At 55.9% G+C, this 27,101-nt stretch overlaps 1 protein-coding gene across 1 annotated transcript; it reads right to left on the bottom strand.

Annotated features, from left to right (window-relative positions):
- Positions 1 to 27,101, bottom strand: KLHL26 (kelch like family member 26). Its single transcript, XM_026500557.4, has 3 exons — positions 26,988 to 27,101; positions 5,075 to 5,257; positions 1 to 2,866 (listed from the first exon to the last, which is right to left on the bottom strand). The coding sequence occupies exons 1-3, from the start codon at positions 27,062 to 27,064 to the stop codon at positions 1,285 to 1,287; spliced, it is 1,842 nt and encodes a 613-aa protein (XP_026356342.2). The 5' UTR covers positions 27,065 to 27,101; the 3' UTR covers positions 1 to 1,284.

Genomic DNA, 27,101 nt, shown 5'->3' with positions numbered 1-27,101 from the left:
TCTTTTCACCATAACATTTTTATTAAATGAAGGAAAATATTAGGAGACGACATCTGCTAAGATATGAGGTTAATTCTTTACACGGTGAGTGGGTCACAGAGACACAACATCAATCGTCCATTAGCAGCAGAAGAGACACTTTAAGTTGCCCCGAGGGTACAAATCCCATTTATAAGACAGCAATGCCGGTGTCTTAAAAAAACCAAAACAGAACAAAAATAATAATACGAATAATAATAAACAGCTTTAGAGGTTTGACACCAAAACAAATGTGGCCAGAGGTGCCACAAAGCCCTTGAAGGGAAGAGGGTGCACCACCCGCCTGACTTTCCTTGCTGAGGGGGCCCAGGCCTGGTGGCCTGACAACCTGAACACAGGACAAGGCAGGAGTGGAGGGTGGGAGAAAGGGAGAGAAATAAAAATCATGAGACTTGTAGGAATGCAGACACACTATGAGTCCTAAAGCAGGTGTCCCCCTTGAACCAGGGGGTGAGGACGGGAACGGGGGCAGCTCAGCCCACTCCTCATCAAGGCCCCACAAGAAGCCCGGCACCAAATGGAAGGCTGGCCAACCGTGAGGACTGTCTCCGAGAGCTGGCTGTGTTTTTTCCTTCTGAAAGTGGACAACCACACACACCGAAGGTTTTGGGACCGAGAACAGGCATGGAGACAAGTGCGAGACTCTCCTCCAAGGCCACCCTTCCACCCCAGCAGCCTGGGCTTATTAGAGGCAGAACCATGCCCACCCTTGAGGTCAGCCCTGAGCTGGGTGCCCCCCTGCCACCTCACCAGCTCCGGAGGTCCACATGTTAGAGAGTTTAGGGGTGCTGTTTATTTTAAAAAATAGATGGTGCAAGAAACTTGGGGGGGCAGGGCACAAACCGTGGATTTGGGGGTCGATGTCAAAGAGCTCGCATTGGAATGTCTGAGGCTGCCGAGCTGGGGGAGGAGAGAAGTGGGACAAAGCCACACAACCACACCTCAAAGGAGACCCCGATCCCCTCCGTGAGCGGGGATGTGGGGCAGGTGAGGAAACCTCGGGTGTGAGGCTGCTGCCATGACGCACCAGCCTCATCGCTGGCGGGCTCCCTCGGTGGGCACAAAGCCAGGATCTGCTCCGGGACGGATGAGGGACCCCAGGAGGGGGCCTTACCAACACAGCAGGCCCCAAGACGTCAGCCCACGGGCCAGGGGTGGTTCTGTGGTTCTCGGCCCCAGCATGAGCTCACCAAACCCCTCGCACAGACAGCATGAGGCTGGGCCAGGTCCCAGGGGTCCCAGGAGCTACCTCCTGGTCCCTGACCGGGGCAGCAGGACAGGGGCACAGGCAATGCCTGCAAAGGACTCTGGGAAGTGCAGGTCACGCTCCCACTCGTCTGTCTCCGTGTTGTATACCTGCACGATGCCCGTCACGTTGTTGAGGCGCCAGTTGTAGCCCCCCACGATATAGATCTTCCTATCCAGCAGGCAGCAGCCAGCCTCCGACTGGCCGGCCCGCATGGGGCTCACACTGGTCCACTGGTCTGTCTCGGGCACGTAGTACTCCACCGCCAGCACGTCAAAGCAGCGGTCCACGTGGTCCATGCGGCCGCCAAGGGCATAGATGCGGCCGCCGGCACCCACCATGGCATGAAGCACGCGGGGCTCACTCATGGGTGCCTTGAACTCCCACTGGTCGGCGGCAGGGTCGTAGCAGTGCAGCGCCTTCTTGTCCTCCACGGAGATGCCGTAGCCGCCGGAAATGTAGAGGCGGCCCCCCGCCGAGGCGCCCGCGTGGCCCCAGGTGCGGCGCTTCAGGGAGCAGGCGTAGCCCCACTCGTTGCGCCGCGGGCAGTACCTCTCGACCGAGGCCAGGCTGCCGGCCCGGTTGCGGCCGCCCGTGGCGTACACCATGCCGCACAGCACATTCAGCTGGAACTGGATGCGGCTCTCCTGCATGGCCTGCAGGCGCAGCCAGCGGTTCAGGTGCGGGTCGTAGCGGTAGCAGGCGTCCACCGCACCCTCGCCGCTGCGGTACTGCAGGTGCTGGCCCCCGGCCACGTACACGAAGTTGTCCAGGACGGCCACGCATGTGTGGCTGCAGCCCACCTCCATCTCCGTGAGCTCCCGGAAGTGGCGGGCACCCGGCTCGGGCAGCTGGTACACCTTACTGCTGACAGAGCGGTCGCTGTCGGTGTAGGGCGTGCCACCGAAGGCGACCAGAGAGGGCACGTCGGAGCGCACGACCGTGCGCGGGGACTGCATCTCGTGCTGCCGAAAGGGCAGCACCTGGTAGTTGAAGGCCTCCAGCAGGTACTGCCGGCACAGCACGTCCTCCACCATGATGTCCAGCGTCTGCACGCTGTCCACCAGGTCTGAGGACCGCATGAGCGGGAAGCGGATGTGGCAGAGCACGTGGCTGGCACGCGGCCGGCGGGCCGGGTCGTGCTGCAGCCAGCGGACAGCCGCGCGGAACAGGTCAATCTCGGCGCAGCTCTGCAGCCGGTTGCTCTGCAGGAAGAAGACGAGGCGCTCCAGCGGCAGGTGTAGGAAGTCCTCCTCCTCCGCGATCTGCAGGAAGTGCTGGAAGGTGAAGGCATCCACGGACTCCTTGAGTGAGGCCAGGCTGAAGGTGGTGGCCATGTGGCCGATGTTCAGGCAGGTCTCCACACTCATGGCGGCCTTAAGGAACTCCTCGCACAGCTCCACCACGGGAAGCATCTGCAGGAACACAGCCGCACCTAGCACGTCCTGCACGCAGTCCAGGTCCAGCGTCACCTCGGCACTATAGGCAAAGTCGATGATGTGCCGCAGGCCGCGGGCAGACACGCCCTTCAGCTCGATGACATCCTGGCTCGCCTCCCTCATGCCACCCGTGAACATGGCCCTGAAGTTCAGAAACACAGCATGTGGGCTCAGGGCTGCCAAGGGGCCTCACGGCCACCCAGGAATAGCCTGGCCCCTGGACACCATGAGCAGGGCACAGCCAACTAGGGAAAGGGGCCAGATGCTCATTAAAAGACATGTTAAAAAAAAAAAGATTTTTAATCCACCAAGCCATGCGTCTTCCTACAAACAGCAGCTCCCCACTCTGCCCCTCTGCGTGGGGCCACGTCCAGCCTACACAGAGGTGTGGAGCACTGGGACCGACCTGGCTCAGAGGGAGGAGGCCGAGGGCCCACTCATGGCGGGGCAGGTACAGGTGGGCAGGAAAAAGCCAAACGTTGATTTTGGCCATGAGACAAGTGCCAGCCCCACCTTGGCACCCAGCCCTATAAGACCACACACACGGCAGGCTCAGGAGACAAGGTGGGGACCCCAAGAACCCCGTGCACCATGGTTCTCAGAGCCCAGCCCCTCATCAGCAGGCACACATGGGCAGGTGGCTCCATCTTCCCGAGCCCGAGTCTTAGTCTTGTCACACAGGGATGGGGAGGGGGTGAGGGTCCCCAGATCAGAGTACCCACTAGGAAGCCCCACCAAGGTCACTGTCATCTCCAGAGAGAGGTCCAGACAGTCAGGAAAACCCACCATTTGGCCCACAGGGACCCTAGTCCACTGTGAGACACCCCCCACCCCCAGTGAGTGACACTAGCCTTCAGCCTTTCTGTCCTGCTCTGGGAAGTGGCGCTAATGTGAGCACCAGTAAGAGAAACAGGACCTGGGTCACACCACCCCACGGCCCTTGGGGAGACCCCATCGGAAGAGGGGCAAGAACCCCAGCACCCTCTGGGAGTTCATGAGAGGTTCCTCTCATGGGGCAAGCACACAGTGTGACGGCTGACCAAGGAGAAGGAACTTCCCTCATCCCTTCATCCAACAGATGCCTGTCCCCTAGTCACACACCCAGTGTGGCCTGGGCTCAGGTCCCAGAGTGGGGACAGCTGAGCTTCGTGCTGCTGCAGGGCCAAGAACTCACAACTGCCCAAGACTCTGTGCAGCACCATGAAGCCTTCCAGGAGCAGAGCTCGGGCAGCCCCCCGGACCCTGCCCCTTCTTGTCCCCATGAGTCCCATCAGCTCATCGAAGGCAGAGGCAGCCACGGCGACGGGAGGGAGCTTTGCCTTTTAAGGCCTCGCTGGCTGCAGTGCCAGCGCAGAGGAGCCTTTAAAGGGCATTTCTGGCTGGGCCGGCCCACCCGTCCCCAAATCCAGAATAAAAATAGAAACGGCGCCCCAGATGGCTTGGCTGCTCTGGCTCCCCAGAACAGCCTTGTTGAGCCTGGGGGGCGGGCAGCTGGGGGGCGCACCGGGCAAGCCATCCCAGCCTTGCCACCCTAGCCTCGAGGACCATGCAGCCCTCGGAACACACCTAAGCTGGGGCTCTGCAAGGCAGTCTGCAGGGGCACTCCGGCTACCACTGGCAAAGTGGGGCCAGAGAACCACCCCCAGGACAGTACCCCAGCTCTCTCTGGCAGGGTCACAGCCTGGCAGGAGGAACTGGCCAGCTGGTCACTGAGGAAACGAGGAAGACTGTCCTCAGCCCATGACAGCCCCCAGCTGGTGAGAACGCCCCTAGACCTGCTCCAAGGGGCCCTCACTCCCCGACACAGCCCAGCCCAGGGAAGGGGAATGTAGGAAAGGGCTCTCGCAGCAGACTGACCAGTATACCCAGGAAGTCCTCACCTGTCATGAGAGGACTAAGACACAGCCTGGGACGTGTGGGGAGCCCCATCTGGGCATCCCTCCTATTCCTCAGCCTAAGTACAGGAACCTATGGGGGAGGAGACTTGTGTCTGTCTTATCTCTGCTGGACCCCAAGGCCAAGCACAGTGCCAGTACACACAGGTGTCAAATAAAGACAGAATGAAAACAAGGCCAAGCCCTGCCTCTCCCCCAGGGCAGAAGCTGCTAATTGGGTGCCCATGGGCCACCTCTATCCCCCAGGCATGTTTTGCTTGCCTGCACAATGTCCCCCAAAAGTTGGAGAAAGTTACAAACCTAGAAAAAGCTCCAGGTTTACCGAAGGAGTGGCCAACACCAGCCACTTTCCCTCAGAGCCATCCTGGCTGGGCTAGCTGGCTGGCTGGCGCTGAGCTCACTCCCTCTTAGCTGGGTGGGCCCTCTTTGGCCTGTCCCCCGAGACCTGTGCTCACCTGAAGTAGTCGCTGCAGGCAGCCAGGACCACCTTGTGTGCATGGAAGGTCTCTCTGTTGATGGTGAGTACAACGTCCAGCAGCTGGCCCTGGGCACGGAGGGCAGCAAGGCCCTGCAGGAGGCTGGTGCTATGGCCGGGCGCCGAGAAGGTGCACTTGAGAGCTCCATTTTTGTCAGCCATGCTGCAGGAGAGCAGAGGTCAGGGCTGAGCTCAGAGGCCTCAGGTCTGTCTAGTCTCTGCCCAGGACACTGGGCTCGCTCACCTGGGCTCTGAAGCTGTCCCAGGCACAGGCAAAATCCCCAGAACGAGCCCTGGAGCAGAAACAAAACCTGGGTCCCCATCACATCGACCACCTGCCTGGCAACTGGCCTTAGCGAAGGACACTGCCTCTCCGGCTTTCATTTGCCACTGTGAAAGGGGCAGGGTTTCTCCTAGGACCTGAGGAAGCTCTAACGCCCATTTTGGTTTTTAATTGAGCTAAGATTCACATAACATCAACTTCACCGTTTTAAGGCGAACAATTCAGTGACATTTAGTACACACACAACGTTGTGCAACCATCACCTCTAGCTAGTTCCGGAACATCTTCATCCCCCCAAAATAAGACCCCACCCCATCAGCAGTCCCTCCTCACCCCCCTCCTCCAGCCCCTGGCAACTGCCAATCTGTTTTCTGTCTCTGGATTTGCTTCCTCTGGACACGTCACGTAAACGGAATCATGCGCTGTGTGGCCTTGAGTGTCGGCCTTCTCTCGCTCAGCACGTCTGTGCGGTTCGTCCATGCTGTAGCACGAATCAATGCTTCACTCCTTTTTGTGGCTGACTAATATTCCATAGTGTGGACAGACCAACTCTCCATGTCACATGACTGTCCCCCATGCCCTATCAAGCCACCCCAGAGGGCAAAGCCCTCTTTTGTCCCCACTGAGGGTGGCCGTGGGATTAAGGTGCTGGCGCAGAGCCCCAGTGCGGGCATGGAGGGGGAACCTACGACTTCCAGGCAGCTCTGGTCCCCAGAGTCAGGGGTGTCACAGGCCAGGAGAGGCCAACCTCCTTGGAGGCCTAGCTACTCTGACACCGGCCCAGTGAGCTCCTGTGCTCAACACCCCAGGGGAGGGCAGCCACATGACCACAAATTCATTTGCCAAAGACTCTGGCTCTGGGGTCTACTTGGTGACTGCCCAGTGGAGGGGAAAGGCCCACTGGTCCTACTTTCCAGGGATAGGGACACAATAAGTAGTGTCCATAGTCCCAGAGCTATAAGACAACAGAGCAGGATTTGAACCCAGGCCCAGGATGTGATGGAGTGGGTGGGATCTCCCTGTCTGTCATGGCCAATGAAGTGGGCAGGGGGTGGGGCATAGCAAATTGTGGGGAAGCCACAAAACCAAGACTATCTACCCTAAGAGGATGGGTTTTCCTATGGGGGTAGTTCAATGGGGGGGATGGAGCAAGTTAAACAGAGACTGCTGCACCTCAAAATAGCGTTCAGGAGGCAAAGGCTGTCTTAGAACAAACAATGAAGTTTAAAAAAAAAAAAGAAAAGAGGTGGAAACAACCCAAATGTCCACCAAAGGGTACAAGGATAAACACAGTGCGGTCATCCACACAATGGAATAGTACTCAGTCATAAAAAGGAATGAAGCTGATTCATGCTACAATGTGAATGAACCTCCAAAGCATCCCACTGAGTGAAAGAAGCCAGTCACGCGAGGTCATAAATTGTATGATTCCTTTTCTATGAAACATCCCGAACAAGCAAATCCATAGAGACAGAAAGCAGATTCGTGGTTGCCAGGCTGGGGGAGGGGCGTGGGGAGTGACAGCTAATGGGCACAGGGTCTCATTTGGGGGTGAGGGAAATAGATAGAACTAGGTAGAGGTGATGTTTGCACAACACTGCAAATGCACCAAATGCCACTGAATTGTTCACTTTAAAATGGTAGATTTGATGTTATGTGAATTTCACATCAAATTAAAATAAATAAGACTAAACAAAAGGATATCTGAGCTTTCTCAGGTCCTGCATAAAACCTTGCCATGATCACCAGCACCCTCACAGTATATGAGAATTTCTGTGGTCCATTCCCCCTTGCCCCGCTCACCCCCACACCCCCTCCCCTCCAGCACCACTGTCCCCTTTGCTGTTTCATCTTGGAAAACTTGTTGAATATATTAAAGAATGAATGGTTTAGGAGCCCCTAATGCATCACTTCACACCCCCTCCCCGAACACGACAGGAGGGAACAATGCCATCACCTCTAGGGTCAGGCCACTGTGGGGTCAAGAACCCCCACCAGGACTCTCCCAGCCCATGCCTCACCCACCCCAGGCCAAGGCCAAGTACTCTGCTCTCTCCCCACAGCCTCCAGCTCTCTGGAACTTGCTTTCCCATTCCTGGGACGGACGCCTGCCCACAAATGAAGGCCAGGAATGTGGGCACTGGTCTTTCCAAGAAAGCAGGAGAAAGAAGGCTCCTCAGCCCTCACTGTCCAGCAGCTCCCAAAACAATACTGGGGATAAAAGAGCTGATGCCAAGCACAGGACACACTGTCGGCGTTCAATCAATGCAGCTGCTGCCAACTGGAGGTCCCTGACCTGCACAGGCCACCAGCCTCAGTGGCCCCTCCACAAGAGCCTCAGGAAAGGGGGGCAAACCAACCAAGGGACAGAGGAGCTGTAGGGCCTGGACCCTGGGGGGGGGGGCATGGGCCATGGCAGAGGGGACACAGGACATGGCAGGGGAGACATGGTCTGCACTTGGCAGACCTCCCACCCCTGAGAGGCTGTAGCGCATGTTTCAGACCTCAGCACCGTGCTCCCCTGGGCTGGTAATGCTGGGACACTGGTGGTGCCAGTGGCCAGAGCCTGGGTTTGCCTGGGAGATTTGCCAAGCAGCCTTCCTGAAGGCCACAGAGGCCCAGAAAGACTCCAAGTCTCTAGTTGGGTCTGGTCGCCTCTCCCTGCCAGGTGAAGGGGATGCCCACCTCGCATGCCCCCGTTCCCCTCCCACATGCAGCCCATCATGCCTGACCAGGCCACTGCTGGGAGTTCAAGCCTCTGCTCCTCCAGTTTCCCACAATGCACCCCAAGTTCTGCAGATCACAACAAGAATGTCACTGGTTCACGGACCCTCAGTCTTCAGAGTGTGCCCATCTTCTGGTCTGGGCTGCCCTCCAGTGTACAGCCCCCACCGGGACATCTCCAGACAGGCTCCCACTGTGTCCTCTCACCAACACCCCAACAGGCATCCAGACTGCCTGAGATAAGACCGCATGCCACATGAGCCTCTAAGCCTCCAAGGCTCAGGTCTGAGCCCCCTCCCCCCGTCCTCCTCTCACCTCACTGGCATTGTCAGCCCCTTGCCCCTTTCCCATGGGTGGGAACACACAGAGTGAACAAGATGGAGAGGCCTTGCCTTCACTGGTGCACAGTCTGGGGAATGGAGACCCAGAGTGGTCAAATCATCCAGAACCGGCTTCACGTTGCAGCTGAGTGTCCCACAGCTGGGGAGGGGAGAGGAGCCTGGAGCAGAAATGTGCAGAGGCCAGAAAGTTCGGGTGTCCCCAGCCCTGCCACCTCCACAGTTAGACAGTGACACTCAGCCTCTCCCTTGGAGCAGAGGGCTTAGCTGCATCCTGGGTGTTGGTCCCAAAGGCCTGGCTTCCACAAAACGCTGCCCTGAGAAGCCCACCCTCTCCCTCAGCCCCACCTGGGGCCTGGCCTGCACCCAGACAGCACAGGCAACCACCTTCCATCACACCACAGGCCCCTCCTGCCTGGGGCCAGGCACTCGACCTCTCTGTGGAGCACAGTGGCCTGGAGGCCAGGGATAGCTGATATGACCCCTCGGGCCCTCCCTCCCAGGGCCAGGGAGTGGAAAAAAGGTGCATCTCAAATTTCACCATGCGTGTGAATAACCAGGGACCACGTCAAGACCCAGACTCAGACTCGGCAGGTGTGGGCAGCCTGGGGATGGCAGTGCCACTCTCCACAGACCCCACTCCGCACTGCAGAGGCTATGGGGCGTAAGAAGGTAACACATAGACAGCATCAACACGAGGATCCCTTACACACATTCAGAGCTTGGACCTAAGCAGAGTGTCTCAAGGTTGGTCTAGGACCCAAAGGTGGGGAGATGCAGCTCAGTGAGTGAGACACGCTCCTCTAGGAAGCCTGCCAGGGCCACACCACGGCCCTTACCCCATGGGCTACTGGTGTGAGAGGTAGAGGGCAGGATTCTGACCCCTGCTCTGTCATCCATCAGCTCTGTGACTTCAACACATACCCTGGTCCCCTGGGTCTTCACTTTCTTGGGTGTCAAATGGGGCAGGCAGAAGCATGGATGTCATCGGGCTGCCATGAGGCTCCCCCTCGTCCCCAACAACTCCTGGTGAATGAGGGGCTGCAGCTACTTCCCACGGCTTCCCTTTGGGCTGAGGAGGTGGCATGGCCCAGTGAGGGGCCGCATCCTGCCACCACCCATACAAGCCACCCACATGCCCCTGAAGCCAAGTGCTTAGAACCTTGAAGCTTGGAACCACCCACAGAGCACTGGCACACAGCAGGTGCCTCTCTGTGGACACCTTGCCTCACAGATTTTGTACGTGTGTGCCCCCTCCCCCACCCCAGCCTTTGCCATTTTGCTTCAGCTGGCTTCATTTTCTTCTTAGAAGTTTCTGATTGATGACTTCATGTGCTTCCTCTAAGCTCCAGGGATTGGCATGCACATGCATGCTTCCTCCAGAAGAAAGATTTCACACCAGGGGCAACTTCATCCTGGAGCTGGTTGGTTCCTGGACATATGTCTACTATGGTCCTCCATATATAAAGAGCACCAAAAAATCAATACAAAACCAGCAATCTCACAGAAGGTACACAAAGGATGTGGGCTGATGGTTCATAGGAAAAGAAGCACAGCTGGCTGGAGAGACCTAAGAGTCAGCATGGCTCACAATAAGAGAAGTACACTCAGCAAGGGACTGGTTTCACCCCTCATATGAGCAGAAGCTTTCGCTGTCTGGCAGTAGACACTCACTTCGGTTCCCAGTGGGAGTGTGAAGTGTAACAATCCCCAGGAAGGCAGTTCAACAGACCTAGCAAAATTCTAAAGTCTCACATCCTTGATCGAGCAAGTCTACTCTGGGATTTATCTGAGATATACTTACATGTGCAAGATGATGGATGCAGGAGGATATTCACCAAATACCGTTTCTGGGGGCCAAAGATGAGAAGCCAGATAACTACCTTCCAAAGGGGTATAAAGAATTACTGTACCTTCTGACAAAGGGCTGACCTTCAGCTGAGTGCAGAGGCCGTGCGCACTCCAAGCATGAAAATGCTCCTATGCAGGAGTTAGGACAGCCCTCGCCCAGAGCCCCCGACCAAGCCCACTGCATAGCTGCTTATAGGGTATGAGGCCTGAGATGCACTGAGTGGGGAGGAAACAGCCCCTTTCTGTACACACCTCGTCCTCCCCCAGGCCCTTCTTCTCGTGCCCCTGGCAAGGCTCACGGTACCCTACGAGGCTGTTTTTCCTCTCTCATCTCACAGATGGCACAGCTGTCCCTGAAGCCCCAATCAATACCCCACACACACACCTCACAGCTCTGGGGAGCTCAGAGAAGGAGGGAAGAAGCCAGCAGGGGCTGGAGTCCCCAGGACAGACAGGCTTGGCTGGGCGGAGGTGGGCAGGAGGAGGGAGGGCTGAGGCCTGGGACCGATGACTAAGGGAAGGACCCATTACTCAGGCCAGCCCAGACAGGGGGCGGCCGGCGCGGCGGGGCCATGGGCCCCCAGGAAGGCGGCGGCGGCAGCCCTGAGCCTGTCCGAGTCTCCAGACGGCCACCCGAGCCACGGTCACCCGCACTGAGTCATCGGAGCCAATGCGTCAGCAGCCGGGTCAGGACGTCTCTGGAGGCCGCTTACTGCCGCCCCAGCTGCACCCTTGGCCTGGATCTGGCCTCTGAGGGGCTACGCGTGCCCCCTCAGGCCTGGCTTGGGCTCAAGGCTGTCCTGACCCCCTACTCCCACACTGCATCCCCTACCGCTGTCATTAGGCATCCCTGGCCGGGCCCAGGCCTGGTCTGGACGTGGGGACACAGCCACTGCATCCCTTGGAGTTTCCCCTACACCAGGGCTAACATAAAGTCAGACTGAGTAGGGTAAACACCCCCAGGCAGACCACCTGTGGCCAAGACGTCCACAATCCCCGGGGGATCCTCAGCTGTCCAAGCCCTTTGCCCACATTGTCTCCAGCTCCTGGCTGGCACCCCCTATGTGGGCTCCTTCCCCCCAACACCAGTCCTTCATGAGGTCACCTCCAGATACACCATGGGCTAGAATCTTTGTTCAAGGGTCTGCTTTAGGGGGACCCAGCCCAAGATAAGAAGGGCAAGCGGGGGAGGCCACAGGAAGTGCAGAACCACACCAACTGCGGTCCCCATGCCACAGTGACAGGGCCCCACAGTGGAGGTGGGGGCTGCCCGGGAAGCGACACCTGGTGGGGTGGGTGCTGCCCAACTCCTGCCCTCATCTGGCTGCTGACCCTGGTCTCCATGGTTGGTTTCCCAACCCTACAGGAGAGATCTGAAGCCCCGGAACAGTTCTTTTCATTGGAATGTCGAAAAAAAAAAAAAAAAAAGGAAAGGCAAGAACAAGAAAGAATTTCATGGAAACATTTCTTTGGGGTTTTGTAAAATCCTTTCCCACCCCCACATGGAGCCCAAAGCTCGGGCCAGAACAGAGTCTGCCGGTATTGCCCCTTTAACATGCTGTTCTGACATGCAAATTCCCTCACTTCCCCTCAAAACGGAGAGCACTTCCACTTTCAAAGCCAATTTTGGTTTTATTGTCCATGTGGCTCCACGGAGCACAGCAGCGCAGCACAGCTGGTTGGCTCACACCCCGGCCGATGTCGTACCAGGGAGCTCCAGGCCACTCCGCCCGAGGGTCCCGGGTGCATCAGCAGGGAAGATGCTGCACTTCACTGGAGAGAGAGCGGACAGAGACCCAGCGAGGGGACAGAGACCCAGAATGAAGTGGGGAGGGAGACCGGACCGGGGAGAGGGGGGTGAGTAGACAGAGACCCAGAGAAAGGGGGATAGAGACCCAGAGAAGGAGACAGAACCCAGAGGCCGGGTGGGGGACGGAGAAGCTCTGGTGGCCAGCTGGTCCACCTCTCTGCCCTATTTCACACAACACCCTCCCCCTACCCCCTGTCCTCCAGCCATACTGGAAACTTCTCTGCCTTCTCCCTCCCATCCACCTCTGACTCTTAACAAGGCAGGCCCACTGACTGAGCACATGCCAGGCGTGGTTCTTCCCATGCAACCTCACGAATCCCCCTCCAAGACAGGCAAACTGAGGCCCAGCATAGCCCCTGCAGTCACAGGCAGCTCTAGCACTGGCTTCTACTTCTTGTTCTACCACAACCTGCTGACTGCCAAGGCCAAAGCGCTGGCTCCTAGGCACGCAGCTCCGTGGGTAAAAGTGCATCTGAGCCAGAGTCCCATATGCCCCACAAAGGCAGACACCCCCAGCTACTGTTGCCATAGTTACCACAATATTTCACAGCTCCGGGTACTGTGCTCCCAGCCCAAAGGATAGAGTCACCATGTTCTGGCACCTTGCACGGGCCCTCAAATGCTCAGGCTGGCCAGCAGCCCCCATGCTCACGTCAGTGTGCTTTCTCTTGGGACTGCTCGCCAGAGGCCGGCCCGCCCTCCTCACCCCTCAGGCAGCAACAGGCCCATTCCTGGGGCTATCCCTCCTGATAAGGGCTTGATCCCTGGGCTCCCAAGGGAGCAGACAAAAGACCAGGGCTTCTGGGAGGACAAGCGTGGAGCCCAGGAGCAGATGAAGGCCCTCACTGCAGTGTCCCAGCAAGCCAGGACACCAAAGCACTAACAGAGATCCAGCGGGAACAAAGACTCAGAGAGCGAGGGACTGAGACCCAGACAAAGGAAGACAGACACCCAGAGGAAAGGAGCCAAAGACCTAGAAAGGGAGAGAAGAAATCCAGCCAGGGCCCCTAGATCCCATGTCCCCCACCGAGCCTGGGCCCTCTCTAGGCCATCAGTGGTTGTTTATTCCTCGCTCCCGGTCATCATGCTGTTTTTTTCCCACATCTTCTTTGATAATTTAAGACAGGATGCCCAGAGCCAAAGCATATCTGTGCACCCATGAGTGGACCTGTGCCAGGAGGGCAAGTACACCACACCAATGGACAGGGGCAGAGTCTCATCCGCCCCCTCCCACCCAACCTGCCTCCCAGAGCCGGAGGCGGGGACAGGGCCAGAGCCCACTCTGAGTCCATCCTGGAAACATGTTGCCTGTAGAGATGCCCTCCCAGAGTCCTGCAAAGGAGCCCCAGGCCACACTTGCTCACTCCACCTTCTTCATGGCATCACCATCACAGCCATCTCCCTACGTGTATGTCCTTGGCTCCTGCCTATCTGGGCTCACCAGGTAGTGACACGGTGATAGAAGAGAGGGGGTGTCAGGGAGTTCCCAGCAGGAAGTAACCATGCCACCTGCAGGCTTCTGGGGCTGGCAACTCCTGAGAGCCCCCACGTGACAGCCAGGGAGGCTGAGGGTGGAGAGGTCATTGAGACAGGCAGCCAGAGGTTCTGGAACCCACATTCACCTTGAGAGAACCATCCCGAATCCTCCCAAGGACCAAGGACCCAGGATCCAGCATGGTGAGAGAAGTAAAGCTTCGCAGGACTTGAACTTATGACCCTGAGATGAAGACCTGAGCTGAAAGCAAGAGTCAGATGCTTAGCCAACTAAGCCACCCAGGCGTCCCAAGAAGTAAATTCCTTAGGGCTGGGAGTAGTGGCTGGGGTCTGCCCTCACACAGCACAAGCTTCACAATGAGACCCCAGCGAGCCCACCCAGAAGCCCGCCCAAGATTCCGTGTCCACAGAGCCTGGCCTGGGGTGGCCCCGCTAGGTGCCGGCTCCACTCCAGGCAGGCCCTGGATCCCTGCATTCCCCAAATATTCACTGGGTCACAGCCAGAACTCTGCAGACACTGCCCACCCTCCCACCTGGGTAAGCCACCAACATCGAAGCCCATCACTCTCCTGCCTCAGCCCCCCATGGCCCTCCACAGCCTCATTCTTCATTGGCCACTGTCAGCCCAGTGTCCCTCAAGCTGGGCTGTGACCTCCTGCCTGGGCCCTGTGCCATCACCCCAGCCTCTGACTAAGCCTAGGACACATGGGGACCGGGCCAACTACCAGGAATGGACAGAAGACCCTGTGGCAGTACTCCTCCAATCCCAAATCTGCCCCACTCTGGCCACTTCTCAAGCCTAGAAAGAAAAGTGGACACCGGGACCCTACTTCCCTCACCAGCAGCAAGCTCTCTGCCTTCACAGTACCTCCGCGCCTCCCTGCCCTGGAGCACGAGCACCCACTCCATGCAGGGCTGTGGGCCAGGGTGCGTACAGACACGGCTCCCAGCTCACCTCCCCGTGGGCAATATGGAAAGGGAGATACCACTATTATCATCATCTTACAGACGGGGACACTGAAGCACAGAGAGGTCAGGCACCCACCCAAGGCCCTGGCTGGTACCGGCGTCCCTGTAGCCTCAGATAGGTAGGCCCCATATCACTTCCGTGTTACAGATGGGGAGACCAAAGCTGGGCTGAGACCACTCTCAAAGGACGTTGAACCGTGAGTGAACGTAGAGCTGGCCAGCAGGAAGGATATGGCTCCTCAGAGCTGGCAGGGCAAGGGTGTGGACTATCCCACTAATCCTTCAGCCACTATGAGGGACGTAATCCCACTCTGCCGGGTCACACTGGGAGAGCCACACCCAGGCCCCTATGACTCTGTGACCCCAGGCCGGCTCTATTTGTCTTCCCTGATCATTGCTCCATCTGGTACACCATCCGTTTCCAGCCTATCTCTCTGAGGCTGCAATAGGAGCCTCACCCGGGAGGGCAGGGCAGGTTCTGTCTCCCGCTGTGTTCCAGCACCCGGCACCATGTGTTCAGAGCTCAGTCTTGCTCATTGACTGGATGGCTGGATGGCTGAGTGGGTAGATGAGTGGATGGATGGATGGATGGATGGATGGATGGATGGATGGATGGATGGACGGACAGACGGATAGGTGGGTAGATGGATCAGTGAGGTGGCTGGTGGATGGTTACCAGGTGGCAGCACTGGCTGGCTGGAGCCTGACTCCTACCTCTACTTGCTGCAGATATCTACTACATACATCTGCTCTCTTCATCCCCTCCACGCAACCTCCTGGTCCAAGTTCTGGGACTGGGTATGTTATTCTTTGATTGGGCTCAATCCAGGATGCACTGAGCAGGATTTTTTCTAGAATGTCTGGCCTCCACCCTTTGCCCATATTGCTCCCCATGGTGAAGAGCTGACTCCTCCTGCCCCCACCTAAACTTCCTTTTTTTTTTTTTTTTAAAGATTTTATTTATTTATTTGACAGAGATAGAGACAGCCAGCGAGAGAAGGACACAAGCAGTGGGAGTGGGAGAGGAAGAAGCAGGCTCATAGCGGAGGAGCCTGATGTGGGGCTCGATCCCATAACGCCGGGATCACGCCCTGAGCCGAAGGCAGACGCTTAACCGCTGTGCCACCCAGGCACCCCATACCTAACCTTCCTCTTATGTCATACTTCCAAGTCCACACCAGCCCTTCCATGCACATTTGCCACATTACCCTCCAAATATTCTGAAAGGAGAAGGTCTCCTCTATGGCCATGCTTGCCCTCATGACCCAGCCAGTGTTCTCCACAGCCTCCTTTTCCCCTCAAAGCCCAGCCAGGGCCTCCACGTGAGGGGCAGCAGAGGCAGACTAGCAGACAAGTCTCAGGCTGAGGCCATGCCTATTTTGTTCCCACCCACTGACACAAGGCTGATCCCAGTCAGAGCCCGTCCCCCCACATCACCTCCCCTGCACTGGGCTTGGAGATGGAGCCACGTGAATAAGCAAAACCCCTTCACTCTACAGGTCAGGCAAGTAGGTGCATGACTACGTGGCCCCAAAGCACCGCTCGCTCGAAAACCCAGTGAGATTCTAGAACTACCAAATTTCAGCATCTCAGTGTCCAGCCCAGCTACCTCACCCAGCAGGACAGGTGCTGAGGCCCCAAAGGAGACCATTCTGCCAAATGGCACATGCTCATGACCAGAGGTGCTAGGCCAGACACTGGCAGAGGCAGATATGGAGATGGCTCAGCCTGGCCCTTCCAACAGCAGCACAAATTCAGGCGTCAGAAGGGGCCTGTCATGAATACCTCCATTTTAGGGGGTGCCAATATCCCTCCCCTCTTCTGGTAAGGGCCTCCTGCTTTCCTCAGGGAACCTCTTATTCCCCAATAGTAGGAATCAGGAGACCCATCTCTGGGCTGAAAAGGGAGACTCGTGACTAATTAGAGCCTCCTAGATCCCGGGCCACAGGATGGGGGTGTGACCCATGTGATCCAATCAGAGCATTCCCTGGGACTTTTGCTGGAGTAACCAGAATGGAGATTCACATTCCCCCTGGGGTTGCTAAGATAGTGCGGAGCAAGGTGGGGTCACCTCGCCCAGCCAGGAGGAAAGGCAGAGCTGAGAGAAAGGAGTCACAGAATCCAAGGGAATCATCTGAGCTCTGAATCTATCTCGATGTACCTAAAACTAGAACTGTCCCTAAACCTTTTTTTTTTTAATGTGAACAATGAACTTTTATTTTCTAACTGAAGGCAGAGAATTGAGTTTCTGGCACTCATAACCAAAGGGGGCCTTCAATCTCAGAAGCCTCTGATCCAGGGCTCCTGTCCACCACATTCCAGATCAGCCTTTGAAAAAAACACCATGGAGTTACCACTTCTCCAGCTGCCACCTCTCCCTGAGCTGCACAGGCTTTCTACCCGAGGGACTGGGGGGGAAGCGGGGGGGGGGGGGGTTGAGGAAGTCCAAGCTGGGTGATCTGTAGCAAGTGGGTAGTGGCCATACTCAGCCTGAGTCCTGCCTGCCTATGACAAGACAGCCGCCTCCCCATGAAAGGTCAGCAAGCTCCCCATGTCCCCCACCACGAAGCTCTAAATGCTAAAATGCTGGAAGCAAGCCTAAGGCTGGAGCTGCGGGGCTGTGCGATGCCATCAGCCTCAGCAAGAAAAACACCACCCCTTGCTTCCGTAAGTGACTCACGTGGAGCGTAAACATTTGTGTGCTCCCAACTGCCCTGCCTCACCCCCTTGCACGACAGAGAAGGGGAGAAGAGAGAGCAAGAGACACCCTCCTGGAACCCACCAGATTTCACCAAGGCAAGCACACAGTTAACAACTTTCACACACAGTCCTGTCAGTTTTCTACATGGAGGCTGCCTCGGGGGTCCTCATGGGGGCTCCTTTACGGGCCTGCCGCCTCCGGGAAACAGTGCCACCCCCTCAACCCCACCTTGGGAGACTGCCCTACTCGCAGCTCCGGTCTCTGCTCCCGCTTCCTTCAGCAGGCTGCTTCAAATTCTCACAGCCCATCGAGAGGAGAGCTCTCCGGATATGCAGCCCAGCCCGCTCCCGCCCGCTCCGTCTCTGACCCCTGTGGAATTTTGCAGTTGTGGCGTCAGAAAACAACTTCGGGCCTCGATCTCGGGTGACCCCCCTCGAGGCCTTTAAAAGCCCAAAGGTCCGCCCCTCAAGATTTCCTCTAGGCTGAGCTGTTCAATTCCGGAAGCTGCTTCCCTCACAGGAAAGTTCTGCGATTCCCCAAAGGTGCCGGTTACTTCCTCCCGGATCACAATATTTTCAGCGTGTGGTGAGGCGGTGTGTGCGAAGGAATCAGCCACTCGGCCGGTCGGCCAGGGGTCTGAAGCCGCGCTGGCAGCGCCCCAACACCCGCTCCCGCGCCGCACAGGAGGAATGCTAGGGAAGCGCTCTCCTAGCCGAGGGGGACGGGTTCTGTGAGTCCTGAGCAGCCCTCTCCGGAGGGAACCGGGAAAGGGGAGGGGGCAGGAGGAAGAGACTGGAGACTCGGGGTTAACAAGTGTTAAGAGCTCGTCTGCACAGCTGCGGAGCGGCTACCACAGGAGGAAGGCGGGTCTGCCGGCAGTGGGGACCCCGCAGCCCCGGCCCCCACTTCCCACTGCAGGCAGCTGGACAGGGAGAGTGGCTGGCCGTTTCCGTCCTCAGCACACGGGCTGAGATCCTGTTCGCTACCCAGACGAAGCACACGCAAACAGGGCACTGCTCGCTGGCTTCTCTCCAATGGGCTGGTTCACGGACATCGTGCCTGCTTCTGTTTCTCTACCCAGACCATGCCACTAAACACCGTGAGGAAAAGGGGGATCCTCAGCCCGCAGCGTGCAGAAGGCTGCTCCAGAAGCCTCTAGGTCAGGCCAGGTCCCCTCAAAATCCTGTCACAGACTAGGTGTGGGTTATTTGCTGGAGCAAATCAGAGCCAGCACGGGGAAGCTCTGCCCTGGGGAGCACACATTCTAGGGGACACGGTCTTTAAGCAAACAGAATGTACCGTGAGCACAGGGCAGAGGATGCAGAGAGGCGGGTGGACAGAGCCACCAGGCCCCAAGGAGGCGACCCTGGAGCTGTACAAAGCACTGGGACAGGACACTCTCCCCAAGGAAGAGCCTTGGTCAAAGGCCAAGGGGTGCCAGAGGAGTGCTGTTGGGAGACCAGTAGGGCTGCGGAAGCAGAGGGCCCAGTGGGTGGGCAAGGCCTCACTATGAGGGTGCGGGTGGGGGTGGAGAAGTAAAATTTGTTCTGAGAGTGAAGAACCTGCCCCAGGTGGCAGGCAGAGCAACATGGTCTGATGCCTATCTCAGGAGGGACCCACTGGCTGGAGTGTGGGGCAGCAGCTGGGAGGGCAAGAGCCAATGGTGGCTCAGAGCAGGGATGAGGAAGAGATGGAAGAAGGGGCCAGACAGGGATGTGGCTCCAAAGTGGAACCAACATAACGTACCAACAGATGACGGGAGGAGACAGTAGTGTGGTGAGTGCTCTCAAGGCGAAGCTCAGAGCAGGGAGGGGGGCAGAACTGAAACTGGGGAGACCTCCCAGGGTGGCTAAGGCTAGGCCAAAGCCTCTTCTCAGGAGAAGGGACATTCCTAGCACCAGGAGCTGCTCTCTGGAAGACCTGAGGCCCTTGAGCAAGGAGAGGCACGAGGGCTTTCCAGAGCAGAGACAAGCCCTCAAGCCCTCCAGGCCGGAAGTCCACCTCTGCCTCCCATCTCCATTGGACGCTACAGGCAGCACAGCCACAGGCAAGTGGGGCCTCGTCCTACTTCCTGCCTGCCCACCTGCCTGATGAGTCTTTCTCTAATACTCACTTCTCAGTCCCTGGAGGAAACCTGAGAGCCACTGACCCTGTGCCTGGCCTCCACCGGTGATCAGCACACAGCACGAGTTCAGTCTCGAATCTTCCCCAAACTCATGCCTACCTCACCACCTCTACAGCTCCCACCTAGGTGCAGGCCCCTTGTCCCTCAAAAGAGGGATCCTTCCCCAAACACAGATCTGACCCAGGCCCCCCACCCACTCAAACTTTGCACCCCCCCCCAGTCTCCCAGCCTCCTCCCTCCCACCCCCTCCAGCTCCTCTCTGTCCTCACGACCCCTGAAAAGCCAGGCTGCTCCTCCTTCAGCACCTACACATGCCACTTGCTTATACCCAGAAAACAGTCTACTTCCCATGACCCCCTTCCCCCAAGCTGATGACACTAACCCTCAGACTTAGCTCAACCTCATTCATGAGGAGGCTCTCAGAACCTTCCAGAAAAGGCAGAACCTCCCACTTGGCCTCAGGATCATTTATGGCAAGCATGGAGAAATGATTGCACAACTGTCTTGCTAACCCTGCTGGCATGTCCCACGTGGGCAAGGCCTGACAGTCCTGGGGGCCCACATGCCCAGCACCCAGCATAGCAGCAGGCACACAGGAACCATGTGACGATCACCAGAGGAAGAGAAAGGTGTCAAACAAGTCCCGTCGACAAGAGAAAGGAGCCAGGGATGCCAGAAGTCACCTCTGTTGTTGAATTGTTTCTATCTGGGCCTTTCCTCCCCATCCCCTTACTCCTCCCATCCTTCTCCAGGGCCTTCAACCCAAGTCTGCAATATACCCTAAGACCAAAGGGCAGGAATGCAGAGAAAGTCCCACTTTTAAAGTGTCTGGCGGAGGGGGGGTGGGGACATGCGAGCACAAACCTCCAACCTGGTCTCGCTAAGCTCTCCCGTGAGGATTGGCAATAAAAAATAACTGGCGTGAAGAAAAGCGGGATGACACACGGCATGGGCTCCCTGGAGATGGCACTATGATAGCAGAGGCTAATAAAACCTTTCTACCCCTATGGCCGACGACAAGAAGGCCGTCCCCCAGGGGAGTCGCAGCTACCAGGTGGAAGCGGTCCAGCTGTGAGACAAATGCTCCACAATTCGGGGCGAAGAGAGCAGCTTTCAGAGCAATTTCACATCATGAGCTCGCAGGACCCTGCTGGGGAGGTAAGGAAAGGGGCACCTCGCTCCCTGAGGAGAAGCTGAGTTTCCTGGCCCGGCCTTCTAGCACCTCCAGTCCAGTGCTCCCTCCAGCTTGCCTCAGACTCAGCTGCCCCAACCCCAATACCCTGCAGAGACCCACAGAGCTGTGCTCTGCCCTGTTGCCTGGCGCCAGGCCGCACAGAGCCATCTATCCTCTCCGTGTTGCAGAAGCAGCTTGGACTTGGAATGTTCCATTCTCCTACTGCCCCTGCCATTGACCTTCTCATGACCACCTAGTAACACTGCCACCATCCTCCCAACTGCTCGGCCAACTGCATGTTTGTGTCCCCCCCTGAAATTTACATGTTAAAATTGAATCCCCAATGTGATGGTATTAAGATGGCCGAGGGGGTTGCTTTCTGAGGTGACTGGGTCATGAGGGTGGAGCCATGAATGGGATCAGTGTCCTTATAAATAGGGACTCCAGAGTGCCTGGCTGGCTCAGTTGGTAGGGCATGTGACTCTTGATCTCGGGCTTGTAAGCTCAAGCCCCACACTGGGTGTAGAGATTACTTAAAAAAAAAAAAAATTAAATTAAATCTCTTTTAAAAGGAGGGGATCACAGATTGCCCCCTTGTCCCTTCTACCACGTGAGGACATACTAAGAAAACAGCCATCTCTGAACCAGAAGGTGGCTTCACCAGACACCAAACCTGCCAGTGCCTCAATCTTGGAATTCCTAGCCTCCAGAACTTTGAGAAATATGTTTCTGTTATTTATAAGCCACCCAGTCTTTTGGTATTCAGCAGCCAGAATGGACTAACACACCAACTTTCTCTTTTCCCCACCTGCCACACTGACTCGCGGGCAAGCCCTGCCAACAACAGTCCGCAGTCCCGTCAGGCCCCATGTGGGCGCGGTTGACAGAACGTGGGCAGCGACAGGACTGCAGGGTAACATCGCCACTTCTGCATTAACATTTAGATGCACAGGCAATGCGCCGGGCACCCTCTGAGCACACCCTGGCCCTAGCTTGCTGCATCCCAGCTACCCTGCCCAGTGGGCCTGTGGTCCCACTTCCCCGATGAGCAGTCTAAGGCGCAGAGGGTCGCAGACATGCCCAAGGTGCACAGTGAGTATGTGGAGCAGGGACCACAGACACAGGTGGGTCTGATGAAGCACCTGCTACAACCAAATCTCCCAGAATTCTCAAGAGGAGGATTTGAGGCCCCATCTCTGAAGGGTCAAACCCCTACCTCTCCCTCCTGGCTGTAAAGAGGACAAAGCCAAAGGAACAAGAACCTGCTCAGAAGACCAAAAGGTCCCCCAGTCTTTCACCCAAGGGTTGGGGGACTGGACTCTTCCAGGGCCTCAGGGCTGAGTGGCGACAATCTAGGACACCGCCAGAGAGGGCTTGTTAAGAAAGTTTAAACAAGCAAAGGTCACCAAGCCAGAAGCAGACCGATGCCTCGCTGAACTGTGCCAAACCCGCTCACACTGTGTCTGGGCCATAACTTCACATGAAAACACCTGTGGCCGGCATGTCCCTCACCCGATACCCTAGCCTCAGCCCCCAGGAGCAGCGTGAGCCAGCAAGACGGGGCCCCATCCAGACACCTTTGGGGAAGATGGGCTGAGGAGTGAGGATGCCAACAACCCAACATCGAAAGAGCCTCTGTGGCAAGAAGGTCCCTCCAGAACTCAGCCGGCCGGGTACCTCACAGGGATGGAATTTTAGCTGGGGAAGTGCAACTCCCAGGAGAATTCCTCCACTTCCCCCCTACTCAACACCCCAAGTGGCCACAAACCTCCTCTCCCTCCTGAGCCTGGACCCTGGTGGAGAGCCTGAGGTGGAGCTGGGAGGGGCCCACTAGAAAACAAGTGTCTTTTGTGTGAGGGAGCCTGCAGCTAGGACCCCACCTCCCCCTGCAAGCCCTCGGCTGAGACAGCCACACTCCAACCATCCCAGAGGTCCGGCTTGGTTATTAACGACCATCTCTACTAGGCAACGAGTTTTTTGTTGATCCCTCGAGATGGGAAGGAAGGAGAATAAGCTTTTCTCTTTCTTTTTTCCCCCTTGGTTGCAGAAAAGTGAAGTTGGAACAAACAAGTTATATAACGCTGGGGGCGGTGGGGGGGTGGAGGAGCTCAGTCCCTCCTGAGGACAGTTTCTTGAGTTGTGGGACCGTTGGAAAGGCCAAGGGGAAGACAGGAACCGCCCCCATCCCTGGCCAAATGACAAAACCCTTCATGGGACAAAAAGGCAGATGCAGGCGCCTCCTGGCAGATTGGAAAACCAACCTCACAGACAAGGCCAGCCTCCCCCCAGCCCTCGGTAACCCCACAAGTCTCCCTGAAAAGGCGAAGGGCTGACCTGATCCCATGGAAGGGACTTCCTACCCGCCAGACTGCAAGCCCTAGAGAGCTTTTCCACACCCCTTTCATCCATCCCTTTCTCTCTCCCTCCCCACCCCCGGCCATATTTCTTGAACACTTACTTCCTCTGTGCAGCCCTTGCTCTAGGATACAAGACAGCATGAGGCAGACGATCTCCACCCTCAATGCATTTCCATTATAAAACACACCAAGGAGTGCTGGGTTGAGATAGCGTGATCACGACACACAACAGCCATATGACCCAGCAACTCCGCTCCTGGTATACACCCCAAGGAACTGAATACAAGTGTTCTGACAAAAACTTGAACTCATGCGTGTTCATAGCAGCACAGTCCAAAAAGCCAAAAGGTGGAACCAACCTAAATGTCCATCTGTTGGTCAAATGGATAAACAAAATGTGGTATGTCACACAGTGATATATTATACGGTCATAAAAAGGAATGAAGTACTGATACACACTCCAATGTGGAAGAACCCTGAAGACGTTATACAGAGTGAAAGAAGCCAGACACAAAAGGTCACATATTGTATGATTCCGTTTATGAAACAGGTAAATTTATAGAGATGGAAATTAGATGAACACTTGTAGGAGGCTGGGGTAGGAGGAATAGGGAGTAATTGCCAATAGGTACAGAATTTTCTTTGGAGTGGTGCAAATGTTCTGGAACTAGACAGATGGGATAGTTGCTTAACGTCGTGAACATACTAAATGTCAGTGAATTGTTCACTTTTAGTGGGTGAGTTTTATGCTATATAAATTGTACCGAACAATCCAAGGTGACCAGAAAAAGCATTCTGGGGGCTGAGTTCGGTGGTCAGGCAGATGGCTCTGAGAGGCCATGACCTGGGAGTGTGGAAGGATGAAGAGGAATGAGGCACAGGCAAGTGATACACCAGGCCTTGCTGGCCCCTTTGGAATAAATGAAGGAAGGAATAAATGAACGTTACAAGGGCCTCTAGATCTCAAGGGATCCTTGGCAAAATATTGTGTGCCACAATCTCCATCAAAACCTGATCCTCTTCCCACATGCTCCATCTCACCATTTAAGGGATTCTTGCCCTTCTCCCCATTCGAGCACCACAGGGATAAGAGCCCCTCCCCTATCAGTTGCTCTAGACAACGGTAATTTTTCACTAGGATGGATGGAAGGGGGCAAATGGGAATCTCAGAAGTGGGGGAAATGTCTTTTTTAAAAGTGCCTCTGGGGCGACTGGATGGCTCAGTCGGTTAAGTAAGCATCTGCCTTCGGCTCAGGTCATGATTCCAGGCTCCTGGGATCAAGCCCTGTGTTGGGCTTCCTGCTCAGCGGGGAGTCTGCCTCTCCCTCTCCCTCTGCTCTTCCCCCTGCTTGTGCGTGCTCTCCCTCTCAAATACATAAATAAAATCTTAAAAAAAAAAAAAGGGGGGGGAGTGCCTGGGTGGCTCAGTCAGTTAAGCATCCAACTCTTGATCTCAGCTCAGGTCTTGATCTCAGGGTCATGAGTTCAAGCCCCATGTTGGGCTCCATGCTGGGCATGGACCCTGCTTAAAATAAAATTTAAAAAAAGAAAAGATTTCTTAGATATGACACTAAAAGTGTAATCCATAAGAGAAGAACACTGATAAACTGGCCTTCAACAAAATGACAAAATTTTGCCCTGTGAAAGATATCATTAAGAAAATGAATGAATGAATGAATGAAAGAAAGAAAGAAAGAAAGAAAGAAAGAAAGGTAGATGAGCCACAAACTGGGAGAAAATGTTTGCAAATCATATATCTAATAAAGGACTTGTAGCCAGAATACATAAAGAATCCTTAAAAGTCAACAATAAGAAGACAACTCAATTAGAAAATGGGCAAAAGATTTGAAAAGACACTTTACCAAAGATATGAATACCACAAGACCATGAAAAAGTGTTCAAAGTCATTACTTATTAGGGAGATACAAGTTAAAACCAAAATAAGATACCAGTATATACTTAAAATGGCTGAAATTAAAGACTGGCCACATCAAGCGTAGACGAGAACAGGGTGCAACTAGAACTCCTGTACATTTCCTGGTAGAAATGCAAATGGTACAGTCACTCTGGAAAACAGCTTGGCAGTTTCTTAAAATGTTAAAACCTACATCTACCATAGGACCCTCCTAGGTATTTACCCAAGAGAATGAAAGTATATATCCACACAAAAACGCATACCTGGATGTTCACAGGGACTTTATTTGTAATTGTCAAAACGGAAACCCAAATGTCCATCAACCAGTAAATGAGTAAGCAAACTGTCATCCATACAATGGAATACTCTGCAGCAATGAAAAAGAACATGCTTCTGATACTTGTGACAACATAGATGAATTTCCAAAAACATTCAGTTAAGGGAAAGAAGCCAGACATAAGAAGCCACACATTGCAGATTCCATTCATATAAAATTTCTAAAAAGGCAAAACCAGAAAGCAAAAGCAGATCAGGGTGTGATTGAGGCTGGGGGTGGGAGTGTGGTTGACTGCAAGGGGCCTGAGGGAACTCTTTGGGGTGATGGAAGCCTTCTCAAAAAACTGGATTGTTTTAAAGGGTACATAACGCTATAAATTAATTAAAACTCAATCAACTGCTCAGCTACAATGAGTGACTTATATGGTATGTAGTTAGTTACACCTTGCTGTTGCCCCCAGACTATCCCATCCCCAAGGCAGGGAGCTGGGGTTAGCTGTCCCCTTTTATCTGTTCCTTACGTGTCACCTCATGCCTGGTCAACAAGCCCTGCCAACTCTAGCCCCTGAATGTCTTAAAATCTTCTGATCTCTCCTCACTCCCCATTGCAGGGCTATAAAGCCCAACTCATGCCTCGAGCCATCAGGTCTTTCAGGTCAGCACCAGCCCAAGTCTCCACAATGAGGACTGCCTCCACGGCACACAAGTAGTGAACGACTTTATCACTTAGCACACTGGAATTATTTGCTCCCATAAGCTCACCATCAAGGAAGAGCCCAGATTTCCTCCTTGGCCAAACAAGGGTGGCAGGCTTCCCTGGGAGGCCAGGATGGGAGGATCGGGGCCTTGCTGGCCCTGTGAGAAAAGGGAGGTTGTGCTACCTAAGGCAGGTGCTCCTCCCCTCTGACAATCCAAAACAATGCATATCAACACCTTCAATTTTTACACCAATTCTGGGGTTCAAGCAACCCATCTCAGGACCTGGACAAAGGAAAAAGGAGCCTCCCTTTGACCAAAGGGGGTGAATTCTGCCCCCTTGGTCTGTGGGCAAGACCTTGCTTCAAGTCCTTTAGCCTGGGGGAGGATCTGAACCCCATGGGGATGGGAGACAGGAGCACCAAGGATGGACCCTCCTTAGACTTTCAGGGTCCTCTCATCATCCTCAGGCTCCCCAAGACCCACTCCAGCCACTTAGGACCCCTGGGAACTCCAGACCCTTCCCTGCCCATAAGGACTCACCGGGACCCCGGGGGGCAACCACAGCCTCCCCTTTCAGGTTTTCCTAGGCCCTTTAGGCCTCTTTCAGGCCCTCAAATTCACTTGAGCCCCCTACCTCCAGCCTTCCACAGTTCTCACCCCTTCCAGGACCCCTCAGCATGTCCACAGAACCATCTTTACACACTTCAAGGCAGGGTCCTACAGCACCCTCCAGGAAGCCTTGGGCCTCAGCCCCTCAAGCTCCCATCAGTCCCCTCTTTAAGTGTCCCCAAGACAGCCTCAACAAGCTCGAGACTGCCCATGGTCCCTCCTCAGGCCCTCTCTGCCTCCCAGACCCCTTGGCATCCCCAATTCCCCCATGGCCCATCAGTCAGGAGTCCATGGGTTTCCCTTCGGACTTCCACGCTCCTCAATGCCCTGTCAGACCCCAAGGGCCGCATGCACATACCTCGAGGTCCTGGGGCCCCAGCCCGCCTTCAGCTGCCTCTCAACAGCCCTCGGTCCCCCCAGTATTCCATGACTCCCTAAAGCCCACAATCCCCCGTAAAGACCCTCGAACCTGCACAAGTGGCTCCTCAGCCCCTCACGACCCCCAGGACTCCCCACACGTCACCCTGGCCCCGGGGCAGGTGCCGGCCCACCCTGCGGACGGTCTCACTTGCTCGGACGCTCGGGGCCCGCGCCCGCGCCGAAGCCACCGCCACCAGCGCCTCCGCCGCCACCGGACTCCGCCATCTTCCCGCCGCTCCCGCCGCCGCCGCCGCGCGTTCAA

Source organism: Ursus arctos, unplaced genomic scaffold (assembly GCF_023065955.2).
Source record: "Ursus arctos isolate Adak ecotype North America unplaced genomic scaffold, UrsArc2.0 scaffold_14, whole genome shotgun sequence".
NCBI lineage: Eukaryota > Metazoa > Chordata > Mammalia > Carnivora > Ursidae > Ursus > Ursus arctos.
Note: the sequence above shows the minus strand (reverse complement) of the source record. Positions and strands in the feature narration are given on the sequence as shown.

Bases quoted from the DNA above. Each gene is read 5' to 3' on its own strand.
- KLHL26 (XM_026500557.4), bottom strand. From the start codon at position 27,064: ATGGCGGAGTCCGGTGGCGGCGGAGGCGCTGGTGGCGGTGGCTTCGGC. The intron at 5,258-26,987 runs GTGAGACCGTCC...GCTCTCCTGCAG, and splicing joins GGCCCCGAGCGTCCGAGCAA to CATGGCTGACAAAAATGGAG. The intron at 2,867-5,074 runs GTGAGCACAGGT...TCTGAACTTCAG, and splicing joins GCCTGCAGCGACTACTTCAG to GGCCATGTTCACGGGTGGCA.